This window comes from Pan troglodytes, chromosome 6 (genome assembly GCF_028858775.2).
Source record: "Pan troglodytes isolate AG18354 chromosome 6, NHGRI_mPanTro3-v2.0_pri, whole genome shotgun sequence".
Lineage (NCBI taxonomy): Eukaryota > Metazoa > Chordata > Mammalia > Primates > Hominidae > Pan > Pan troglodytes.
The window spans coordinates 145232976-145258318 of NC_072404.2; the positions used below are offsets into that span (position 1 = coordinate 145232976).

Consider the following 25343-nt stretch of genomic DNA (forward strand, 5'->3'; position numbering starts at 1 on the left):
GCTGGTATTACAGGCATGAGTCATCGTGCCCAGTCCCAGAATTCATTTTATTTGTGAAAATACAGTGGTACAAAAGTAGGCCTTTGTTAAATGACTAACCTGAAACCTCTTGTGAATGACAAACTCCTCTCTACTCCAAATACTGGCCCATCCCTGCTTAAATACTGCTCAATGAAGTTACTCATGCTAGTTCTTGAGGGAGTAACTCTAGAATGATTCCATCTAGGAAGACATAAGATAAAATGGTAAGTATTCTAAGTTCTATAGGTAGTTTAGTCATGCCATATTATAAACCTCCACTCCAAAAATAGTGTGAGGTCATTTCTGGCCAGAGTGAAATAAAAAATGTATAATGCCTGAACAGTCTATTATTCTGACAATGAAAAAGATTAATGCAGTTCCCTTTATCACTTGCATGAATAAAAAAATATATATATATATTGGCTGGGCGCGGTGGCTCACGCCTGTAATCTCAGCACTGTGGGAGGCCAAGGTGGGTGGATCACCTGAGGTCAGGCATTTAAGACCAGCCCGGCCAACATGGTGAAACCCCGTCTCTACTAAAAAACACAAAAATTAGCAGGGCATGATGGAGCATGCCTGTAATCCCAGCTACTCAGGAGGCTGAGGCAGGAGAATTGCTTGAACCCGGGAGGCGGAGGTTGCAGTTAGCTGCAATGGTGCTGCCACTGCACTCTGGCCTAGGTGACAGAGCAAGACTCCGTCTCAAAAAAAAAAAAAAAAAAAAGAATTATGGCACACTGGTTATCAGAGTATATGTCAGACTAGGAGATTTAAGAGGAACTCTGACAGGCTGTCTAGTCTAGTGGAACAGGGCAACCTAAACCATCCTGATAGTTTGACCCAATTTTAAAGGCCATTAATATAGCTCAGAGTATTTTTTTTTTTTTTTTGAGACAAGAGTCTCGCTCTGTTGCCCAGGCTGGAGTGCCGTGGCGCGATCTTGGCTCATGCAAGCTCCGCCTCCCGGGTTCACGCCATTCTCCTGCCTTAGCCTCCCAAGTAGCTGGGAATACAGGTGCCCGCCACCATGCCCAGCTAATTTTTTGTATTTTTTAGTAGAGACAGCATTTCACTGTGTTAGCCAGGATGGTCTCGATCTCCTGACCTCGTGATCCACCCGCCTCAGCCTCCCAAAGTGCTGGGATTACAGGCATGAGCCACCACGCCCAGCCAGCTCAGAGTATTTTAACTATTGTATTGCCCATGACTTTTTCATTTTGTCTCCATTTACTCAAATGGGTTTGGCAAGTTCTTGCTTCATGCCACTAACATCAAATTCTTTTTTTTTTTAATTTCTTGAGACCGGTTTCACTCTGTCACCCAGGCTGGAGTGCAGTGACGCTATCTCAGCACACTGCAACCTCTGCCTCCTGGGCTCAAGTGATTCTCCCACCTCAGCCTCCCGAGTAGCTGGAACTAAAGGTATACACCACCATGCCCAGCTAATTTTTGTATTTTTTTTTTTAGAGATGGGGTTTCTCCATATTGCTCAGGCTGGTCTCAAACCCCTTGTCTCCAGTGATGTGCCCGCTTCGGCCTCCCCAAAATGCTGGGATTACAGGATGAGCCACTGCGCTCGGCCTCACATCAAGTTCTATGGCAGCATGAGCTTGCTGGTTTAATACCTGATCATTCTACCAACATTCAGCAAACCATTCAGCAGTCCCTCCAGAATCCTGTTCTCAACCATTTCTCTTACCTTCCCAGCTTTGGTATCATCAAATTGCAACCCAGAGGCAATGCATACAGCCTGCTCCTAGTAGAGGGTCCTCCTCACTGAAAATACGTAGATATAGATCGGTAGCATTTCACAAATTGGTTTCTAAACTTGTTACCTGTACCTTATAACACAGTTTTCTAATTTTTAAGAAGTATAAATGATGACAGGGTTCCTAGGCTGCTCTTAAAGTTATTTACAAAAGATTCTAAAATATTCTATAGTTCTATCTGAAATTAGGATACAATTCTGTTAATAGTAGCCAATAATCATTTAAATGTAAGATAAAATGACGTCTTAATTTTATCTGGAATGCTAGTGTTTAAGTAAAGTAGATATGATATGAAGGAGAATATAATAGATCCAGAAGAGAACTTCTGGATGTTGCAAGATCTTTAGTGGCTATAAGCCCTGAATTTAATTTTTTTTATATATATATAATTTTTTTTTTTTTGAGACAGAGTCTCGCTCTGTTGCCCAGGCTGGAGTGCAGTGGCGCGATCTTGGCTCCCTGCAGGCTACGCCTCCTAGGTTCACGCCATTCTCCTGCCTCAGCCTCCTGAGTAGCTGGGACTACAGGTGCCCGCCACCACGCCCGGCTAATTTTTTGTATTTTTAGTAGAGACGGGGTTTCACTGTGTTAGCCAGGATGGTCTCAATCTCCTGAGGTCATGATCCACCTGCCTCGGCCTCCCAAAGTGTTGGGATTACAGGCGTGAGCCACCACGCCCGGCCCTGTATCTTTTATTAGAAGACTTTTATATTTTTTTTCCTTGGCTTAGGCTTATCAAAAGTATCCCCATTATGATTATTAGCTCTAAAGAGGGGCATTTTTCAGTTCATATGAAGAGAAAAATGCAACAACAGAAGGGGGAAGTGGAAGAGTCAGGCAGAAAAGAAAAAGGTGAGAAGTGCTTGAGGTAACCACCCAAGAGAAGAGAAAAAGGGGGAAGAAAGAAGTGAAGAAAGTTGTGCGTAAAGACAGTATCTGAGATGGACTAAACTCTAAACTCTAAGCAGAAAACAAAAGAAGGAAAACAGTGTGTGCACTTATACACACACATAATTAAAATTTAAAGGAAAAAAGAAGGGAGGCTGCTGGGAAACACGTGGGTTAGGCAGGTCCTGAGCAAGCTACCACAGGGGATTCTGGCCAAGCCTGATGGCTTTCTAGAGCAAAAGACAGCAAAGTGTAGACTCAGACAATGATACAGACAGGACAGTCAAAAGACATACATTTGCAATATGTTTAAAAATATTTACTTTTATAATAAAAGCAAACATTGTAGACTATTTGGAAATTACAGAAAAGTATGTTTTTAGTCTCCTTTAACTGAACAGCTATGGATAACATCAATAGTTTGGCATTCAAATGTGAAATGTATAGGAAAAAATTAGAGTTGTACTATATAAAAAACATTTTCCTGTGTGTCCCTTCAAAGAGGTGTTAAAACATGATTAATGGGTAAAACATTATATCCACTAAGATGCACTATCACTTAGCTACTTTATCACCGACTGGGTCATTTAGGTTGCTTCTGACTTTTAAGTATTATAACACTAAAATTTATGTATTCTTTTGACAGTGCACATTTCTAAATATTTCTTTAATTTTTAACTTTTTAAATAAAATTATTTGAAGGATATAAAATATTTACCAAGCAATACATAGTGGTAGACTGGCTATATCATAATACCTTTTCCAACACTGTTTTATCTGCCAGTTTGACAAATCATATACTGTACTTTCGTTTTAATCTGCATTCTTTTGGATTAGACATAAAACCATTTTGTATCCTCTGCTTATTTTTTTTCATTAAAAATTACTCTGTATTACCCTCTTCTATGAGATCATTCATCTTTATTTCACCCACACTGTAACTGCAAGTCTGTTTTGGTGAAAGCTTTCACTTAACAGCTGAGCACAAGTATCAAAGGCTAAAAACTGTGAACCTCGAGAAGTGTGAGCTATGGCAGTCTCTGCAGCAATTTCTTTGCATAAAACAAAATCTTCATGAACTGGGGATTACTTGGGGTTCTGAATGAGTATCTCTAAAGTCCTCATGCACACCTCAACAACTCTGAAGCTTTTGTGAAGACAATCTTTCTTGTAGAAACTTATGTCTTCCTTACGCTCTCTCTTCTAAATTGAGGTGCTGACTCACACCTCTCCTAAAAAACAATGGAACCATGCCATTAAGTACACGTAGTATTTTATTTACATTCTTCTTCTCTCCTAACCAGTAAAGATCTTCTGTAGCCTTCGTCATGTCCAGCAGGATGCCAGGTACCCCGAGTTTTAATACACTGGTCATATCAAACATGCAGAATCTGTTTAATTCTAGTATCTCATTTTCTAGCAGAGAAAACAATGGGTCAGCTGCATATCTCTCTCATGGTCAAGGAGAACCAGGGCCAGAACTTCTCTACCCTGATAACCAGTCCACTGACCAATCACACTCTCCTAACTCCTACACAGTAACACCCAGCAGTATTGCTAAGCACTCTAGTAACTAATGTTTCTGAATGAAAAATATGAAAGTCTGAATTTTCAAGTAAATCAGAAAAAGATTCAAATATGATTCATCTCAAAGCAGTCTCTCTGGAAAATTATGCAAATATTCAGCGATGTTATAGTTGATTAAAGGAGTTTTATATCTTTTACTCTTTTCAAAGTGCCTAGAGGGCCGGTTTTATACCCCAATTGATATTACTCGTTTCTCCATTCATCTTATTCTTTGGGCTTAAATGACTGTTAGCTATTTCAAAAATTCACATCCAGCTTCAAAGCATCAAGATTTGCCATCATTTACGATACTGAAACAGAAGTAAAATTCCAAAAAAAAGAGCTCAGTGTTTGAAACAATAATGGCATCATAAGAGTAAGTTCATAACCTCCCAAGGTGTCTACCTATATTCCTTTTCTTTCCAAAAAGTAGCTATGCCACTATTTAGAATACCCACTCATTTATAGATGCAAATTGTTTTAAAGGGACATCTCATGCAATCATGTAACTACTGACAGCCCTCTAAAACTATATTTGGAGAGTGTCCCAAAGATGAGCATATCACATTATACTGAATATATATATTTAAATATTCAGAGAGAAATGTCTTAAAGAGCATATTCCAGAATGTAAATAATGACACCCTTTAAGGGATAAGATTATGAGACATTTTGATTTTTCTTTACTTTGGCTTACAGATTTTCTTACATTGCTCTAATGGATATGGGTCATTTATACAATTAAAATACACATCCATACACAAACACACAAAATAGAACAAAGTACATAGACACTGCAAAATTCCAAGAGCCAAGCATTAAAGATGTTTGATCTAAATTTGCACAGCTGATTGTTTAAAAGCTCAAAATTTGGCTCAGGAAGAACACTACACCTACCCAGATACAACAGGGGCAAGATTTAAAAAGAATGTTGAGATTGGGTTGATCTTACCTCCTTCTGTATAATTTTACAACTATCTACACAACTCAAAAAGGAATCCTTGCCTTTTCTAAGTGAGCCACAACCTTTCTGAATGCTTAAAGCACATCTCAACAGTAATTACACTGTTGACGACCTGAAAATGGGTCACCCCGCACAACTGATTGAAACTCTCTTATGCAACCTTCCTCTAGAGGAAACAAGAACAGCTTGTACAAATATTTCAGCTAAATCTACTTTCCAAACAGAAGATGATACACATTTGTAGGCATTATCAAGTCCTGAAAGCACACAGAAAGGCAAAAGAAACAATTATGAAGAAGTTAAATTAGCTTAGTCATTTGTCCCAACCAAATTTCATATTGCATCATTAATTTAAGAAAGCGTGGAGGCTTTTTGTGTCATTAGTTAATAAACAAGCAATGCCTAAAGTTTAGACATTATTACCTAGGAAGTTATGATGAGATAATCATATTATCTAGAAAAATACATTAAGGTCTGAGAAATAACATTTCTATAGGATATGAAATTGCATTTCTATAAGTTCACTCTTAGTTTCAACAAGCTCTATTGTTTCCTTTCTGACTAGGAATGTGGGGTTAACAAAACTAGACTTAGCATGCCAGTTTTTAGCCCTCAGGTAAACAGGTATTTATGAAATGTATCTGAATGAACTTGCATGGACTTCTATAAAGGCTTTAAAGTCCTATCACTAACCAACGTAAGAGTTTTAAATGGCTGAGTAGACAGAAACACCCTAAAGTTAGAAGATGAATAAACTGGGGACAGGGAACCACAACACAACAGAAAAGCCCTCTCAAAAGGAGAAGGTGTACAGGCGTATACGTTTCTACACCTATACAGGTGCTAAGTCAGATGTGCTCGGGGGCTGTCTCAAAGGCTCAACACCTCATAGCTCCAGTCCCACTTTACCATTCACAACGCTGAAACTTAGAGGCCCCTATAGCAAGAAAGAAATTTCTGATTCAACTGGTTAGGAGTGGGGGTGTAGTGGGGAGTGGTCTAGACTCCAGGATATCGGGCATTACTTCTTAAGACAGCCCACAGCAGCCAGGCGCAATGGCTCACGCCTGTAATTCCAGCACTTTGGGAGGCCGAGGCTGGCGGATCACGAGGTCAGGAGATCGAGACCATCCTGGCTAACACAGTAGAACCCCGTCTCTACTAAAAATACAAAAAATTAGCCGGGTGTGGTGGCAGGCACCTGTAGTCCCAGCTACTCGGGAGGCTGAGGCAGAAGAATGGCGTGAACCCAGGAGGCGGACCTTGCAGTGAGTCGAGATCGTGCCACTGCACTCCAGCCTGGGCGACAGAGCGAGACTCCGTCTCAAAAAAAAAAAAAAAAAAAAAAAAAAAAGCCCACAGCAGTAGCAAAATGTTTGAACTCTGGCAATTCTGAACATGAGGCTTAGTCTGATTCTCAGAGAATGCTCAATATATTACAATTTTATTGTTCTTACTTAAAATTGTTCAATATTTTATAATATTTTAGACATGTATAAAGTGAAGCAAAAAAAAAAAAAGCTGGCTTAAATTAACTAAATTACTACCATTCTACAGTCTCCAAATATTTAAAGGTGTCCACCTTCAATCAGATAGATCTGTCACTGAGTGCCTCAGTGGGGGTGACAGGTAAATAACATCACCCATTAAGGTAAAAGGAGATGAAGGTGAGGAGAAAGTACCTCTTTGTACAACCCCACTGAGGTTTCTATTCTTTCTTCTGCTGTTTAGGGGGCTAAAAAGACTGGAGGTGGGAAGACTGCAAAGGGTCATTTAATTGTAAGGTACCCAGAGTTGGAGTGAACAAAAAAGCAAAGTAGGATCTAGGGAGAATTTCTGAAAATGATAGGATTAAAACACATACTATATAACATTCATTCTTGCAATCTGGCATTCAAAATTAGACTTAAGATATGTTTATTATTTTCCTGCTAACAGCTTAAAGAACAGTGGGGCCTTAAAGCTGGTTTAATCTGACACTGAAAGACAAAAATCTAAAGTAATGGTCATTATAATCATGCAAAGGGTATATTTAAACGTCTTCTAACACACTATAGAAGTTCCCCCCAAAAGTCACTGATTAATTAACCAAAGCCAAAAAAGGAAAAATTCAATTAGGCAGCCATTTCTGGCATTAATTACCTCCCCTGAAATGTAAGATTTTTCCCCCTTAGATTTCAAAACTCTCTAAGGAGAAAAACCAAGTAGTAACATACCTATAGATGGAGATTTGAAAGGGTATTTATCAGGTAGGTCCACTCTAACTTTCCATACTCCGCCTTCATATGGTGCTGAAATAAAAGTAAAAATGTTCATCAGAACTACATCTCCAAATTAGAAAATAAATCTGAGTGTAAATTAAACATTATCCCCTAATCTTCTGAAAACCTTCCAAATTAATTCCTTCAAGAGTCAGGGACCTACTACAATCAATAGGTGTACCACGTTCAGATTAAGATACTTTTCTTGGAAAGATCCAGAGTTAAAAAATAAGCAGATTCATTCTGCAATTTACTTGATTCTTCAAAAGTACTAAACACTATTCAATTATTTGGTAAGTAATAGCCATGTTACTTTCCCTCCTATCTCAATAAACCCCATATTCATCCCCCCTCCAAGGCCAAAAAGAAAACAACAAAAAACATTTCCTGGAAACCATCCACGTGGCCATCCATAACAAAACCCAGAATTTACAATTCATGTCTAGTACTGTCACATAGAGATAAAGAGAAAACTACAGTCAGCCCTCTATATCTGCAGGTTCCACACCCCTGGATTCAACCAACCACAGATCAAAAATATTAGAGAAAAAAAATCCAAACAATAATAAATAACAATACAATTTAAAATAACACAAAAAAAATACCAAAAAGGACAAGTGCAGTGGGGCTCATGCCTGTAATCCCAGCACTTTGGGAGGCTGAGGCGGGTGGATCACCTGAGGTCAGGAGTGCGAGACCAGCCTGGCCAACATGGTGAAACCCTGTCTCTACTAAAATACAGAAATGAGCTGGGCGTGGTGGCAGGCACCTATAGTCCCAGCTACTTCGAAGGCTGAGGCAGAAGAATTGCTTGAACCCAGGAAGTGGAGGTTACGGTAAGCCACAATCGTGCCACTGCACTCCAGCCTGGGTGACAGAGTGAGACTCCATCACTTAATAAATAAATAAATAAATAAAATACAGTATAACAACTATTTACATAACATTTGCGTTGCGTTAGCTATTACAAGTAATCTAGATGTGATTTAAAGGACATGGGAGGATGTGTGTAGGTTACATGCAAATTCTATGTCATCTTATAAAGGGACTTGAGCATCTGTGGATTTTGGTATGAGGTGGTCCTGGAACCAATCCCCTGCAGATATCAAGGGACGACTGTATATAAAGTGATTGTGATAAGAGAAAGATTTCCTCACTGGTTCTGCAGTCCAACTAAACTTGCTTTTCAGAAACTACGCATGCTACCATCTGTCTTTGATATTCTATTAAGAAACAGAGTAAAAAACTGTAATAGAAGAACACATACCAACACATGTACTTACTTCCTTGTGGTCCATAAAACTTCACTACAAATTCATTAAGTCCTCCCAGGATCGTAACCTCATGTTTACTCTCGATGCTAAGGTGGACGGTAAAGGAAATTACACAGGCTTTACAGTATCTGGCAGAATTACCAATAACACCCCAGGCATATGCCACTTAAAGTGTTACCAAAATTTGGCATGACATTGATAAAATATACATAATAATTCTGGTAGTTTAGGAGGAGGCAATATATACTCTTGTAAGAAGATATGCATGAGCTTTGGATTCAGAGACGGCCATTCAAATCCCAGGAATGCCATTTACTGAGTTTTTGAGCCTAGCCAAAATAATGTCAATTTACTCCCTGAGTCTTTGTTTTCTCTTTGCAAATTGGGAAAACAGCATTTCATAGGATTTCTGTGAGGATTAGACAGGTTAAACATGTAAAATGTGTAAGACTGCATTTTGTCTATATACATAAAAAACTGGCCAGACGCAGCGGCTCACGCCTGTAATCCCAACACTTTGGGAGGCCTAGGCGGGTGGATCACCTGAGGTCAGGAGTTCGAGACCAGCGTGGCCAATATGGTGAAACCCCATCTCTACTAAAAAATACAAAAATTACCCAGGCATGGTGATGCATGCCTGTAGTCCCAGCTACTCAGGAGGCTGAGGCAAAAGAATTGCTTGAACTTGGGAGGTGGAGGTTGCAGATCACATCACTGCACTCCAGCCTGGGTGATAGGGTGAGACTCAGTCTCAAAAATAAAATAAAAAATATACATGAAAAATAGGCGCTTAATTTTAGCTTTTCTCTCCCTTTCTACCCTCTCCTCCTCAATCTATCCCTAATGAGCCTGTCATATAAACCCAGTATTCCCTTTAGTCAAATTCAAATGTTCAGCAAAATACAAATTCCCCTAAACTGGAAATGCTATGCTCCTAAAACGAGGGATTTACTAAGGAGAGTTCCCACAATTGTCTCCTTGGCTTATGGAATAATCAACACAGTTAATGATACAACCTTGCCACAAGCAGTACTGCCAAATGCAAAAGACCAACAAAACAAAAAAAAAATTTTTCAGATCTTATCCATAGCATTTGTTTTCACTGCCCCCCAAACTCCACCTTCTTCAGACTTGCCTCAAGGTTTGGTATGCTCCAGGGCTCTAATCACAGAGGGGTAACATGGCTGTGCTCCCTTCCTCTAAAACTTACCTACCCCTGAGATTCTTGCCCCTTTAAGGTGCTAAGATTCAATTCCAGAAACCAAATTAATTCATATTAGAAGAGAGGACTACTCGTTTAAAATCTGTTCTATGTATCTGCTTTGCGGTAAAATCCAAAAATGATTCTCAGTAGGAATTTTAGGTGACAGAGGCTTTGGGAAGCTCTCAAATCCCACTGTAACATTAAAAAGGAAAACACAATAGACTGGTCTCATATTTCTCCATCAGCAGTGCAAATTATATACTGTTGATACAAAACAGAAACATTTAAAAAGTTTTAATAATCTCATAGAGAATAAATATTTTTAAAGATTTGAAATTAAATATTTGGCACTCCAAGCCTGTGTCCAATGAGACACAGAACTGACTGCAAGAGGTCAGGTGTAATTTTGGTAAAGTCCTTGCTCAAGAGCCCTGAGTATCCACAAGAGGTATTTAAATAAGATAGTTCAGTCTAGGCTAATTTGATCTAATTCTTTTCTAAACGATAACTTACTACCTTAGAAACATGCACACTAAAATGATTCAATACTGTCCACATAGGAAAACTGGCTTTATTTCTTGCCTGGTCAAATGACACATGCATGCCTACTCTGACCAGTCACCCTCTGACATCCTGCAAAATATTCCAAAGTTAACGTTAATGTAATAAGTAAAAGCATAACATGTTTAAAATGTTTTAAAACTTTTTTTAAAAAAGCATCCTTGTGTCACGTAAAAAAAGGCAAATCCAGTTAAAATAAAATTAAATATCAACAATACAGCCCTTAAAGAAAACAGACATGGAAAACACTTCCATAGTGTAAAAGACAAACGATAAACTAGGAAGACAAAAATGTGGATTTTAAAAATAAGTTATTACAAAGCAGCAAGAAAAAAATACAAATACCCCAACAAAGAAAAAGCCAGAACATCCAAGTCAAGAAAACAGAAATGGGTAAAACTGAAGTATAAAAAAGTCCAGTTCATTAAAGAAGTTTAAAAAGATATTTCTTCACTATAAATAATGAAAACAACGAAAGAGCTGGATAAAATCTAGTGTTCAGTGGAGTATGAATTAGTACTTCTGAGGACAAATCCAGCACTATATTCCAAAACTTAAAATGAATTTACTCTTTTATTCAAATTTCACTTATATGAAGTTATTTTTTTAAAAATAGTCAGACACTGCTGGTGGGAGTGTGATATGGTTTCACCCACTTTGAAAAACTGTTGGCAGTACTAAACCTGCACATATGCATACCCTATGCCTGTCAGCGCTACTCCCGGAGATACGCCCAATACATATGGATAGTTACATTCACCGAAACCCATGTTTAAGAATGTTCACAGGACTATTTGTAACATCCAAAAATTAGAGACAATCCAAACGTTCATCAATGGCAAAAAGAATAAGCTGTAGTATAGTCACCCAAAAGAAAATTACAAAGCATTAAAAAAGAAAAATAGGCTGGGCACAGTGGCTCACGCCTGTAATCCCAGCACTGTGGGGAGCCAGGGCAGGCGGATCACTTGAGATCAGGAGTTTGAGACCAGCCTGGCCAACATGGCGAAACCCTCTCTCTACTAAAAACACAAAAATTAGCTGGGCGTGGTGGCGGGTGCCTGTAGTCCCAGCTATTCAGGAGGCTGGAGCAGGAGAATCGCTTGAATCCGGAAGGCAGAAGTTGCAGTGAGCTGAGATTGCACCACTGTACTCCAGCCTGGGCAACAGAGTGAGACTCCGTCTCAAAAAAATATAACTTAAAAAAAGAAAAAAGAATGAATTGATACACATAATGTATGGGTTTTACAGATTTCATCAATGAACTACAAAAATAATTTCTCTACAAAAATTAGCCAGGCATGGTGGTATGCGCCTATAATCCCAACAACTTGGGAAGCTGAAGCAGGAGAAACGCTTGAACCCAGGAGGCAGAGGTTGCAGTGAGCCAAAATTGCACCACTGCAGTCCAGCCCGGGTGACAGAGTGTGACTCTGTCTCAAAAAACTAAATAAAAAAATAATAAAAATTTCTGTACTTTGGCCAGGCGCGGTGGCTCACACCTGTAATCCCAACACTTTGGGGGGCCGATGCAGGTGGATCACGAGGTCAGGAGATCGAGACCATCCTGGTTAACACGGTGAAACCCTGTCTCTACTAAAAATACAAAAAATTAGCCGAGCATGGTGGCGGGTGCCTGTAGTCCCAGCTACTTGGGAGGCTGAGGCAGGAGAATGGTGTGAACCCGGGAGGTGGAGCTTGCAGTGAGCCAAGAATGTGCCACTGCATTCCAGCCTGGGCGACAGAGCAAGACCCCACCTCAAAAAAAAAAAAAAAAAAATTTCTCTACTTTTTGTATATATGTTATCCTTTAATAAAAAGTTTACAAAAATAAGTGTTTCTGATAAATCTGCATATATGTTTCCTGGAATATTTGAAGTTTAAAAATGGAAACGGTCTAAACATTTATCAATAAGAAACTGGTTCAACGAATTACTATTTTTTTTTTTTTGAGATAGGGTCTCACTCTGTCATTCAGGCTACAGTGCAGTAGCATGATCATGGCTCACTGCAGTCTCTACCTCCCAGTGATCCTCCCACCTCTACTTCCCCCTAGCTGGGCCTACAGCAGGCACCACCACACCCAGCTAATTTTTTTAGTTTTTGTAGAGACAGGGTCTCTCTCTTTGCCCATGCTGGTCTTGAACTCTTGGGCTCAAGTGATCCTCCCACCTTGGCTTCCCAGAGTGCTGGGATTATAGGCATGAGCCACCATGCCTAGCCAGGTGAAATGACTTATAAGCCATTTATACAATAGGTGGCTGGCTGCACTGGCTCATGCCTATAATCCCAGCACTTTGGAAGGCCTAAGGCAGGAAGATTGTTTGAGCCTAGGAGTTTGAGGCTGCAGTGAGCTATGATTGTGCCACTCCACTCCAGCCTGAGAGAGAGAGAACTTCTCTTAAAAAAAAAAAAAAGGCAAAAAACACAAACCATATGCAGTAGGCTACTAATAGTGTATACTGGCGTCCTCTTTCCAACCAGAGCTCCACTAATATATGTGTCTGTTCAACTTGGGTATCCAGAAGAAGTCAACTGAATTTAGTTGTACAAAGATATTCCAGCCCTTAAAACTGACAAGGATAATGAAAGAACGGAGTAGTGCAGAAGATTAAACGAGTTTAACAAAAGAAGTCTTAAATTAATTTTATAACATAAAAATCCACAGATGCAGCATTCTCCATCGATCAGAACTAATTTGCTATGAATGACACTGATCTACTGCAATTACTTTTAATCATTTAAAATTACAAGTTGTCCTCGTGGATGTTGCTTCTGGGAAAACTGAAGATACCTTTTCTATCCTTTACCTGGATGCGATAAAACGAGGTTCCTTCCATTTTGCGGTTTGTTTGGAATTCAGTCCATACTTACGTGTATTTTATAAAGAAGATCCTCCAAGCCTTCTCTTTCCCATGATCCCCAGTAATAGCCCACATGCCAGCTACAATGGGATTGTCTTTAATTATATATCACATCATAAATTAAAGAGTTCTCATAGTCTACCTCATATGAAAACCCAAAAGCAAACTGAACTAAACCTTTAAAACTTTTACCAAACCAGTAAAATGAGAAGCTATGCTAACTTTATGCTGCCTTGGAATGGACAGGCACTAAATGAGATAGAAAAAAGAATTTAGGTTTAGTCTAAAGAAAAACACTGCATTAAAAATAAGCCATTCCATCACCACTGAATGAATGACTTGCCACAAAATATATAATAATTACTTCACTGCTGTTACCATGTGTATTTATGGGAGAGACCACGAGTTTCTTTCTCCTCTCTGCTGCAAAGTCAAGGGCAAGGAAGGCACTAAGAAGGCAGGTTAAAATGACAAAAATAATGATCGATTTCTGGATGTGCTGGTCAGGCTGGGAGACTGGTGGGACTCACCAGAAGATTCCTCATTACTTTCTGTGTTTCACAGCTTAAAAATATAAAATATCCTTCAGACACTGTTCTGGTAAAAACTCATTAAATAAACCCATAAATCACATTTTATACTCATCTTTTTTGATCTTATTCACAAATACTGCTTTATACCCACTTAGCATTTCACTATTAAGGGGTATCACCATTTTGTGTAGAATAATGATTAACATTCCCAAGAGCCCAAGTCCATTTCACTTTTTAAAGTGCCAGCCACCTACCACATTATTTTCCTGGAATGCCATTATGATTACACAATCTAATATTTAAAGGCAAATGCCAAACTGTCAAGAGATAAATGACATTCTTGGCAAAATGTGTCTATCAGAGTTTTACAAGTGATTTTTATACAGTTCTGAAATTTTCCAGAAAGGAAGCCAAAGGCGAAGTCTGGGCCTTAAGGACTGACAATAACAGGTCAAGGACCAAGGATTCAGGGACCACTGAGTCCTAAATTTACTGATAACAAGCTCATAAAATAAAAGAGTGCCCTCCCTGAGCTGTGTGGAAGGGAATGAGGTCCTGGCATAAAGAACGCGCTTCTGTGCAGAGGACAGAAGCAAGTCGTGTGGATTTCTGTGTTCAGACCCACCTGTTTCCTACTCTCCTGGAGATGAGTCACACTAGGAAAGCTGAAGAAACTTGGCAACTTTCACTACCTGGTTTTTTGTTTTTTGGTTTTTTTTGGTAAAAAAAAAAAAAAAAAAAAAAAAAAGATATGTCTGTTAATCCATTAATATGTAAGTATCACAAAAATAGTGCTTTGGGGGGATATGTTTACAAGGAATCCTTCTCTTTTAGAGACATAAATGGAAATATTTACTAATAAAAATGTTTCTAGGATTTGCTAGTAAATAACCCAGTGTGGGTAGAAGAGGTGTAGAAGAAACAGTAGAGGGCCGGCAACGTTAATGATTGAATCCTATGTTAATGATCGAGTCCCAGCGGCACATGGTGATTTGTTACACTGTTCTCACTACTTTTGTTTTACATTTAAGTTTTCCATAATACAGTAAAAGTTCTTTAAAACCTAATAACATAGTTATCATCAAAAGTTTAGCTTTGTAGAGGCATAAAGCTTAGCTACTAGAGCTAAGAACAAGAACTAGAACTAGAATTTAGCTACTAGAGCTCTCTTGAACTTTTTTTTTTTTTTTTTTTTTGAGATGGAGTCTTGTTCTGCCACCCAGGCTGGAGTGCAGTCGCACGATCTCAGCTCACCACAACCTTGGCCTCCCAGGTTCAAGCGATTCTCCTGCCTCAGTCTCCCGAGTAGCTGGGATTACAGGTGCACACCACCACACCCGGCTAATTTTTGTATTTTTAGTAGAGACGGGGTTTCACCATGTTGGTCAGGCTGGTCTTGAATTCCTGACCTTGTGATCCACCTGCCTCAGCCTCCCAAAGTGTTGGGATTACAGAAGTGAGCCACCACGCCCAGCTAAAGGTGATACTATTAATGAGGCCCATGCCTGGCCTCTCTTGAACATTTATGAAACAATGTAAGTTTTCCTGAGGTGCGACAGTTTGAAGAAGACAAAAAATAGCAAGTGATCCAGTATTTAAGAAAGCAAAGACTGGCTGGGCGAGGTGGCTCACGCCTGTAATCCCAGCACTTTGGGAGGCCAAAGCAGGCGGATCACCTGAGGTCGGGAGTTTGAGACCAGCCTGACCAGCATGGAGAAACCCTGTCTCTACTAAAAATACGAAATTAGCCAGGCGTTGTGGCACATGCCTGTAATCCCAGCTACTCAGGAGGCAGAGGTTACGGTGAGCCAAAGTTACGGTGAGCTGATATCACACCATTGCACTCCAGCCTGGGCAACAAGAATGAAACTCCGTCTCAAAAAACAAAACAAAACAAAAACAAAAACAAAAAAACCAAAGACTTTACATTGAAAGAGAAGCATACTCTGCTAACATTCTGAAGGAAACAAGTTCAAGTGGTTTCATAAGGATGTCTATGAAAAATACAATCACATGGAAGAAAGACAAGCATGTGTCTGTATATTCATGACAAACAGCCTCTGGGCAACATGCTAACCAAAGCTCTTAAACTACAAGGAAAAATGGTCATGTCCAATAGAAAGGCTCCTGATTGAAATAAGAAGCTGAAAAAATTTTTAAGGGTTTTTAATGTTCTTCAAATGAAGAGGGGGAAGCCTTTTATTCAAAAGAGAAATTGAATGGCAGAAATAAAAGCTATTCAGAAAATGAGCATTATCTTGGGAAAGGTTTGCTAAGTAAAGAAAAAAAGAAAAGTGGCATTGAGAAAAGACAATGGGAAGTGGGCTGCTATCAGTGATGAAATCCATATGTATAAAGATTTAGGGACCATTGCAGTGGCTCACAACTGTTATCCTAGCACTTTAGGAGGCTGAGGTGGGAGGATTGTTTTGAGCCCAGGAGTTTGAGACCAGCCTGGGCAACATAGCAAGACGCTTTTTTTTTTTTTTTTTGAGACGGAGTCTCACTCTGTCGCCCAGGCTGGAGTGCAGTGGCCTGATCTCAGCTCACTGCAATCTCCGCCTCCCAGGTTCAAGCCATTCTCCTGCCTCGGCCTCCAGAGTAGCTGGGATTACAGGCGCCTGGCACCACACCTGGCTAATTTTTGTATTTTCAGTAGAGACGGAGTTTCACCATATTGGCCAGGCTGGTCTTGAACTCCTGACCTCAAGTGATCCGTTCGCCTCAGCCTCCCAAAGTGCTAGGGTTATAGGCATGAGCCACCACGCCCAGCCACAAAAACTACTCTTACACAGAGACTGCCTTCCAGAAGTTTGAAGTCTAGCAAGGGAACACGAGATCTGTTCATTAAGAAGTACAGAAAGAGTTTGCATAAAGTAATACTATAGCTTAGAGTAGGAGAGATTTCTTCCAGCCCGGAGGGAGGGATAGGGATGGTCTGCTATGGAAGGTAAGGACTTACAAAATGTCCTAAACAGAGTGTGATTTGGACATGTCGAGGTGGCAGAAGGAATTTAATGCAAAGATTTAGTATAGAACTGATTCAGGAAACTGAGAACAATACATTTTTATTTTGATGAGTGGACCCTAGGGAATACTAGAAAGTAGGCCAAGACCAGATTACGGAGGGCTCCGAAGTGTGGATTTTATCTGGCAAACAGGGAAACAGTATTCCATGCACAGTGCATCTACCTGTGCTTTACAAAGATAACCCAACTGTGGTGTGTAGGACTGGCTGAAGGTGGGAATAAGCAGAGTTAAAGCAAAAGAGTAGGAAAGAAATATTCAAGACCTCAACTAAGATAACAGCCACATGAATCATGGGACATTAAACAGAGCCCTCACAGGCCTTCACAGCTGAACAGACCTGGCAGAGCCAGTAGAAAGCTCCAACGTTGCTACAATGTCTAATTTTCATGAGAAAACAAAAAAGCAGATCTCCAAATCAATCTTCTAATTTCTAATTCAAGCTCTAAATTTCTAAGTGTAAACAAAGTATATGTGCTCCAATGTCTCCCTCTCAGTGAGGCCTTCTGGGATATCCTATTTACAACCACTTACTCCTAACATTCCCACCATGCAATATACTATGTATTTACTTTTATCTCCTACTGCAGTGCAAGCTCCGTAAGAGCAGGAGTTGTTTATTTTGTTCACAGAAGAGTACCCAGCAAACAGTAGACTACAAATGAACATGAGGCCGGGTGTAGTGGTTCACACCTATTTAATCCCAACACTTTGGGAAGCAAGGGCAGAAAGATTGCTTGAGGCCAGGAGTCCGAGACCAGCCTGGGCAACATAACAAAACCCAGTCTCTACAAAAATAAAATTTTTAAACATTAGCCAGGTATGGTGGTACGTGCTTATACTCCTAGCTAATCGGGAGGCTGACAGGGGAGGATCACATGAGCCCAGGAGTTAAGTTAGAGACCAGCATGGGCAACATAGTGAGACCCCCATCTCTACAAAAAACACCAAAAAATTAGCTGGGCAGGGTGGTACGAGCCTGTAGTCCCAGCCACTTTGGCGGCTGAGGCAAGAAGATTGCTGGAGCCCAGGAGTTTGAGTCTGTAGTAAGCTACGATGACACTACTGAACTCCAGCCTGGGTGACAAACATAGACTCTGTAGCTTAAAAACAAATAAATTTAAAAATAAGATGAACACATGAATGAAGTTGCCAGTCTGAGACCTTAATTTTAGCCTCTCAGACAGGTAAAGTGATACCACATATATATACACACACGTATACATACACACGTATATATACACACGTATATATACACACGTGTATATGTATACATACGTGTATATATGTATGTATATATACGTGTATATATATGTATGTATATATACACATATATATACACACACTTATATATATATATATTTTTAAAGATGGAGTTTTGCTCTTGTTGCCCAGGCTAGAATGCAATGGTGTGGTCTCGGCTCACTACAATCTCCACCTCCCAGGTTGAAGCGATTCTCCTGCCTCAGCCTCCCAAGCAGCTGGGATTACAGGTGCCTGCCACCATGCATGGCTAATTTTTGTATTTTTAGATTTTTGTATTTTTGTATTTCACCATGTTGGCCAGGCTGGGATTGAACTCCTGACCTCAGGTGATCCGCCTACCTTGGCCTCCCAAAATACTACAGGCGTGAGCCACTGCGCCCAGCCAACAGTGATACTATTAATGGCAAAGTGAAACACAGGACAGCAGGAATCAGTTTTGTAATGAAAGACACTATTAGTAAGTTTACTTTTGAAAACACTAAATTTGAGGTTATCAGTGGATAAACCAAGTGGCAATATATTATAAACAGCTGGAAAACTCATGACTTACAGAAGTCAACTTATAGGCTGGGCATGGTGGCTCACGCCTGTAATCCCAGCACTTTGGGAGGCCAAGGCGGGTGGATCACAAGGTCAGGAGTTTGAGACCAGCCTGGCCAAAATAGTGAAACCCCGTCTCTACTAAAAATACAAAAAAAATTAGCTGGGCGTGGTGGCGGGCGCTTGTAATCCCAGCTACTTGGGAGGCTGAGGCAGGAGAATGGCTTGAACCCAGGAGGTGGAGGTTGCGGTGAGCCGAGATTGTGCCACTGCCCTCCAGCCTGGGTGACAGAGCAAGACTCTCTCTCTCAAAAAAAAATAGTCAACTTATAAATCAATTAAATCTGAGCCTCTTTTTTAATTTTTTATTTTTTTTTGAGACGGAGTTTCACTCTTGTTGCCCAGGCTGGAGTGCAATGGTGCCATCTTGGCTCACCGCAACCTCTGCCTCCCCAGTTCAAGAGAGTCTCCTGCCTCAACCTCCTAAATAGCTGGGATTACAGGCATACGCCACCGCACCTGGCTAAATCTGAGCCTGTTTCTTAATCTCTAAACAAAGGGGGAGGGGATGCAGGGAAGGGACATTACCTCACTCACAGAATTGTGGAAAATTAAATGAAATACTGTGTATCCAAAGGTACCAGGCCCAGCAGCTGACACAACAGGAACTTAATTTTTTTAATGTAAAAATAAATAGGCCGGGCATGGTAGCTCACGCCTATAATCCCAGCACTTTGGGAGGCCAAGGTGGGCGGATCATGAGGTCAGGAGTTCAAGACCAGCCTGGCCAACATGGTGAAACCCCACCTCTAGTAAAAATGTAAACCTTAGCTGGGCATGGTGGCACGTGCCTGTAATCCCAGCTACTTGGGAGGCTAACACAGTAGAACTGCTTGAACAGGGAGGCAGAGGTTGCAGTGAGCCGAGATCATGCCATTGCACTCAGCCTGGGCTACAGAGCGAGACTGTCTCCAAAAAAAAAAAAAAAAAAAAAAAAAAACCACACACTTTACCTAAATGAATTGCCACAAAACTAAAAATCAAAGTTTATAATGGTGTGTGTGTGTGTGTGTGTGTGTGTGTGTGTGTGTGTTAGTTTTTTTCCTACATTGTTAAGCAGAATACTAAAAAAACATGCTACACTTTTTTTTTTTTTTTTTTGAGACAGAGTCTTGCTTTGTTGCCCAGACTGGAGTGTAGAGGTGTGATCTGGGCTCACTGCAAGCTCCGCCTCCCAGGTTCACGCCATCCTCCTGCCTCAGCCTCCCAAGCAGCTGGGACTACAGGCGCCCACCACCAGGCCAAGCTAATTTTTTGTATTTTTGGTAGAGACGGGGTTTCACCGTAGCCAGGATGGTCTCAATCTCCTGATCTCGTGATCCGCCCGCCTCGGCCTCCCAAAATGCTGGGATTACAGGCATGAGCCACTGCACCCGGCCTCATCCTTTCTTTTTTTTTTGAGATGGAGTCTCGCTCCCATCGCACAGGCTGGTGTGCAGTAGCACAATCTTGGTTCACTGCAACCTCCACCTCCTGGGTTCAAGCAATTCTCCTTCCTCAGCCTCCTGAGTAGCTGGGATTACAGGTGCACACCACCACGCCCGGCTAATTTTTGTATTTTTAGTAGAGACAGGGTTTTGCCATATTGTCCAGGCTGGTCTCAAACCCTTGACCTCAGGTGATCCACCCACCTTGGCCTCCCAAAGTGCTGGGATTACAGGTATGAGCCACCGCATCCAGCCAACTACACCCTTTCTTGATGCTGGGTCATCATTATGAATAATAGTTGCTATACTGTACTACAAAATACAAGGATACCCTTAGGAACAAATAAGGAATATACTTATTTTTTGCTGTAGAAAATTTCCCATACTGTTATGCTAAAGTCCTTGCATTGAGAGGTTCTTTTCCTAGTTTCTCTTTGTTCTTAACCTTTAGCTATGTTTGGGAGATGACACTGGGCTACTATCCTTTAAAATGTATCTATAGTAGGCTAGAAAAATCAGATAACTGAAGTTCATGAGATTACTTTATGTTTAAAAAAAAGGGGGTAAATATGTCCTAAGAAAGACACTCTCCAATCAATAAAATATGTAACTTTTAGCAGGTTTACAACTAAATTAGTTGGCTAAAGCTGTCAAACAGCTTCTGAATAAGGGAAGTATCACTTATTTAAAAATAGCCTTTTCAAAATAAATATGTATTGCCCAGAAGCAAAAAAATATCTGGCAACTTACTATGGTACCCTGAATACTTAAAGACCCATTATCTTAGGAGTAAAGAGTAACATACAGTTTTAAAATTTTACAGAGTCAACTGGTACGAGTAAGGTTAAATGGCAAGCATGTTCATTACCACCTAGCAGACTAAATCAGCCTAGCCTTAGGAGAGGAAATTTTTCTTCTCTAGTGTTATGCTTCATTTAGAGTTTCTATGTCACAAGCCAAACATAGGCAAAAACCAAGTAAATGTTACTTAAATAGGAAAATCATCACTATAACTTGGCTTTTCCCTGAATGTATTATTCCTCCAGACTTCCAAATAATAGAGTAAAAATTTTTCAAAGAAAAATTAAGACTCATAGAAACATTTTAAGACAGGTTTATCAGAAAGATAAGAAATCTAAGTACCACACCCCCATCCCCAACAAAATATTTTTAAAAGCAGATTTACAAAGTCAGATAGTCAAAGTCAGAAATGATCCAACTGCAGAAACAGTTTCAGAGAGAGAAAAGTGAAGGGAAATAGGGAAAAATAATGATACCATCTTGAGAGCAAGGAAATATAGTCAAAACAAAAATAAGATTTTGAGAGAAATTCCAACTTCAGTTACGCACTTTAAAATATTTAGAAGCTAGAAGGCTATCGATGAAATATCAATAGCTCCTTAATAAACAAACTTGACTGCTTTGCTGTTTTATGGCAATAGTGCATATTTGCTTACTTGCAACTGAAAATTACAAATTTACATAATGTACAAATGCATGTATATAAATTAGCAGTATATTAGCTAAATAGTATATTACTCTCTTAACTCCTAAAGGGTTAATCAAAAGCCTACTTTTGGGCCTGGCACGGTAGTTCACACCTGTACTCCCAGCACTTTGGGAGGCCGAGGCAGGTGGATCACCTGAGGTCAGGAGTTCAAGACTAGCCTGACATGGCAAAACCCTGTCTCTACTAAAAATACAAAAATTAGCAGGGCATGGAGGCACACACCTATAATCCCAGCTACTTGGGAGGCTGAGGCAGGAGAACTGCTTGAGCCTGGGAGGCAGAGGTTGTGGTGAGCTGAGATCGTGCCACTGCACTCCAGTCTGGCAACAGAGACTCTGTCTCAAAAAAATAAAATAATAAATGGGACCAGGTGCAGCGGCTCACGCCTGTAATTCCAACATTTTAGGAGGTGAAAGCAGGCAGATCTTTTGAGTTTAGAACTCTGAGACCAGCTTGGGCAATATGGTGAAACACCATCTCTACAAAAAATAAAAAAATTAGCTGGGCATGGTGGCATGTGCCTGTAGTCCCAGCTACTCGGGAGGATCGCTTGAGCCCAGGAGGTCAAGGTTGCAGTGAACCATGTCACGCCACTGCACTCCAGCCTGAGCAACAGAACAAGACCTTGTCTCTAAATAAATAAATGATGTGCTTTTGTTTCATATCTAATCCCATCTTTTTTTTTTTTTTTGAGACGGAGTTTTTGCTCTTGTTGCTGAAGCTGGAGTGCAATGGCATGATCTTGGCCCACTGCAACCTCCACCTCCCGGGTTCAAGTGATTCTCCTGCCTCAGCTTCCCGAGTAGCTGGGATTACAGGCACACACCACCATACCCGGCTAATTTTTTTGTATTTTTAGTAGAGATGAGGTTTCACCATGTTGGCCAGGCTGGTCTCAAACTCCTGACCTCAGGTGATCTACTGGCCTCAGCCTCCCAAAGTGCTGGCATTACAGGCCTGAGCCACCGCGCCCGGCTCATACCCATCATTTTTTTTTTTAACTTCTTTCCTCAAAGTACATCCTACTTCTATGGAAAGATTGACACTCACTGTCAAATAACCATCAGCTAGTCAAGCATTCAGTTTAAAATCTGCAAACTTGGATTGAACTGCAGAGAATAAAGTCCTGCAAGATTCTCAAGACATGAGACACTTCAGAGATATTAACAAGTCCACAATGAAATTCCAAATCTAGAAAAATTGTTTAAAAAACTTTTTGGAAAACTTTTAGAAGGTAGGACCTTAAAAGACATCTGGTACTTAATTAAAATCCACTTTTTCTGCTCTCAGGAAATTATAAAATAATTAGACAACAAAAATCTTTCCTGGTTAACTGTAGGCCTGGAGGCAAACAATGAGCTGTGCATCTGACATGCTGTGCAGAAGTCCCAAGTGGCATTTAGTTATGGCTGTCACACAGTCTCTAGCACCTGTCACATGGGGGCTATGGCATGAAGGGAAGCACAGGCGGAAGACCTAGACCTGCAAATTCTAAGGGTGGAGGGGAGACGAAACCATTGCGCACATGAGAAAAACATGCAGGAAGAACCTTGTCATTCCAAAGGCAGGACCTACCTAATCACAGGAGGCTGGCAAGACAAGGAAAACAAATCACAACCTTAAAAATGACAACAGCAACTCACCTTGAAAACTTCCAAGTCATAGGCAACATATAATTTCCCCGTAAATGATACAAAGACATACAAATAATCAGGTGGCCCTCTGCAAAATCCTAATGAAAACATCTATTTATTTCTTCCCCCCAACTCCCCCTCCCCAAAATATCTATTTAAAAACATCCTACTAGGCCGGGCACGGTGGCTCACACCTGTAATCCCAGCACTTTGGGAGGCCAAGGCGGGTGGATCACGAGGTCAGGAGATCGAGACCATCCTGGCTAACACAGTGAAACCCCGTCTCTACTAAAAATACAAAAAAATTAGCCGGGTGCCTGTAGTCCCAACTACTTGGGAGGCTGAGGCAGGAGAATGGCATGAATCCGGGAGGTGGAGCTTGCAGTGAGTTGAGATCGCGCCACTGCACTCCAGCCTGGGCGACAAAGCAAGACTCTGTCTCAGAAAAAAACAACAGAAAAAATCCTACTTCCCCTTTTGGGCGGTATGTGTCTTTGCTATACCACTCAAAGTGCTCAACACAAAGCAACTTCTCAATAAAAAGCTAAATTTAATATGACTTTATGGAGTATCTATGTAGTGCCTTTGGTATTCAAGTTTCCAGTGTTCTTTGAAAAATCTTGGCTGGGCGTCGTGGCTCATACCTGTAATCCCAGCACTTTGGGATTCAAGGCAGGTAGATCATCTGAGGTTAGGAGTTCAAGACCAGCCTCCAACGTGGCGAAACCCCGTCTCTACTAAAAAACACAAAAAATTAGCTGGACGTGGTGGCGGGCACCTGTAATCCCAGCTACTCTGGAGGCTGAGGCGGGAGAATTGCTTGAATCTAGAAGGCAGATGTTGCAGTGAGCCAAGATCACACCACTGCACACCAGCCTGGGTAACAAAGTGAGACTCCGTCTCAAAAAAAAAAAAAAAAAAAAAAAATCTTTAAGAACACTGCTTCCATTTTTCATTTTATTTTCATTGTATTTATTTATTTACTGATTGACTGAAACAGGGTCTCACTCTGTTGCCCAGGCTGGAGTCCAGTGGCGAGATCCCGGCTCAGCTCACGGCAGCCTCGACCCTCCCAGGTTCAAATGATCCTCCCACCTCAGCCACCCCAGTAGCTTGGATTACAGGCATGCATCAGCACATCCGGCTCATTTTTTATTTTTTGTATAGATGAGGTCTCCTTATGTTGCCCAGACTAGTCTCAATCTACTGGTCTCGAGTGATCCTTCTACCTCAGGCTCCCAAAGTGCTGGGATTATAGGTGTGAGTCACCATGCCTGGCCCTTTTTTGTTTTTCCATTTTAAATACAGTTTTTACTCTAACTTGACATATAGACTGCAATGCCACTCAATGAAGATAGCATTTAGCTAAGTCAGTGCATAAAAATCTCTACTCACAGACCTTTTAATCAGGCATTTATGAATCATTCACAGTAAGCAGTTAAATTTTACGAGGAAATATTTTCTTTGGCATTCTTCATAGTGACAAATAGTTACCTCTGTAGAGTGGTGGGTGATAATTAATAAATACCAAGCTGCGGTACCCATTCAGCAGATAAAGATGATCAAAGTGTGAATAATGGATCATAAAAAATGTGCAGGAAGAGATGCCAGATATGCCATCATCCCCTTCCTCTTACATTACATTCAGCGCACCCCAAAGTCATGGAGCCACTTACTCAAAGACCCAGGTCCACAAACCAGACCATGCCTCATCTTCCTTTCCTTCCCTACACTGGCTAATTACCAGTTTATGTCTCTAGAGATTGATTCCCCATCTTAATGACTTCTATAATACAATCTCAAGAAAATTCTTAAAACTCAAATACCTATAAATCCAGAGGAAAAAGGAAAAGGTAACACATATGCACATATAAATAATGAGTTTGCTCTTATAAAGAGGTTAGAACCCATTAGTCTAAAGCTCTAATCATAGTCTGCTCGTCCTCCAGTTATCTTGCATAACATGAATGG

At 40.6% G+C, this 25343-nt stretch overlaps 1 protein-coding gene across 2 annotated transcripts in view; it reads right to left on the reverse strand.

The window, feature by feature from the left end:
* Positions 1–25343, reverse strand: part of UBE2H (ubiquitin conjugating enzyme E2 H) — a 121390-nt gene that overhangs the window by 40580 nt on the left and 55467 nt on the right. For both annotated transcript variants that reach the window (XM_003318791.7, XM_001144807.8), the window contains exons 2-3: positions 8756–8832; positions 7428–7502 (exon numbers count right to left, since the gene is read on the reverse strand). In XM_003318791.7, the coding sequence (XP_003318839.1) occupies positions 7428–7502; positions 8756–8832 (152 nt within the window). The remainder of the gene's footprint in view (positions 1–7427; positions 7503–8755; positions 8833–25343) is intronic.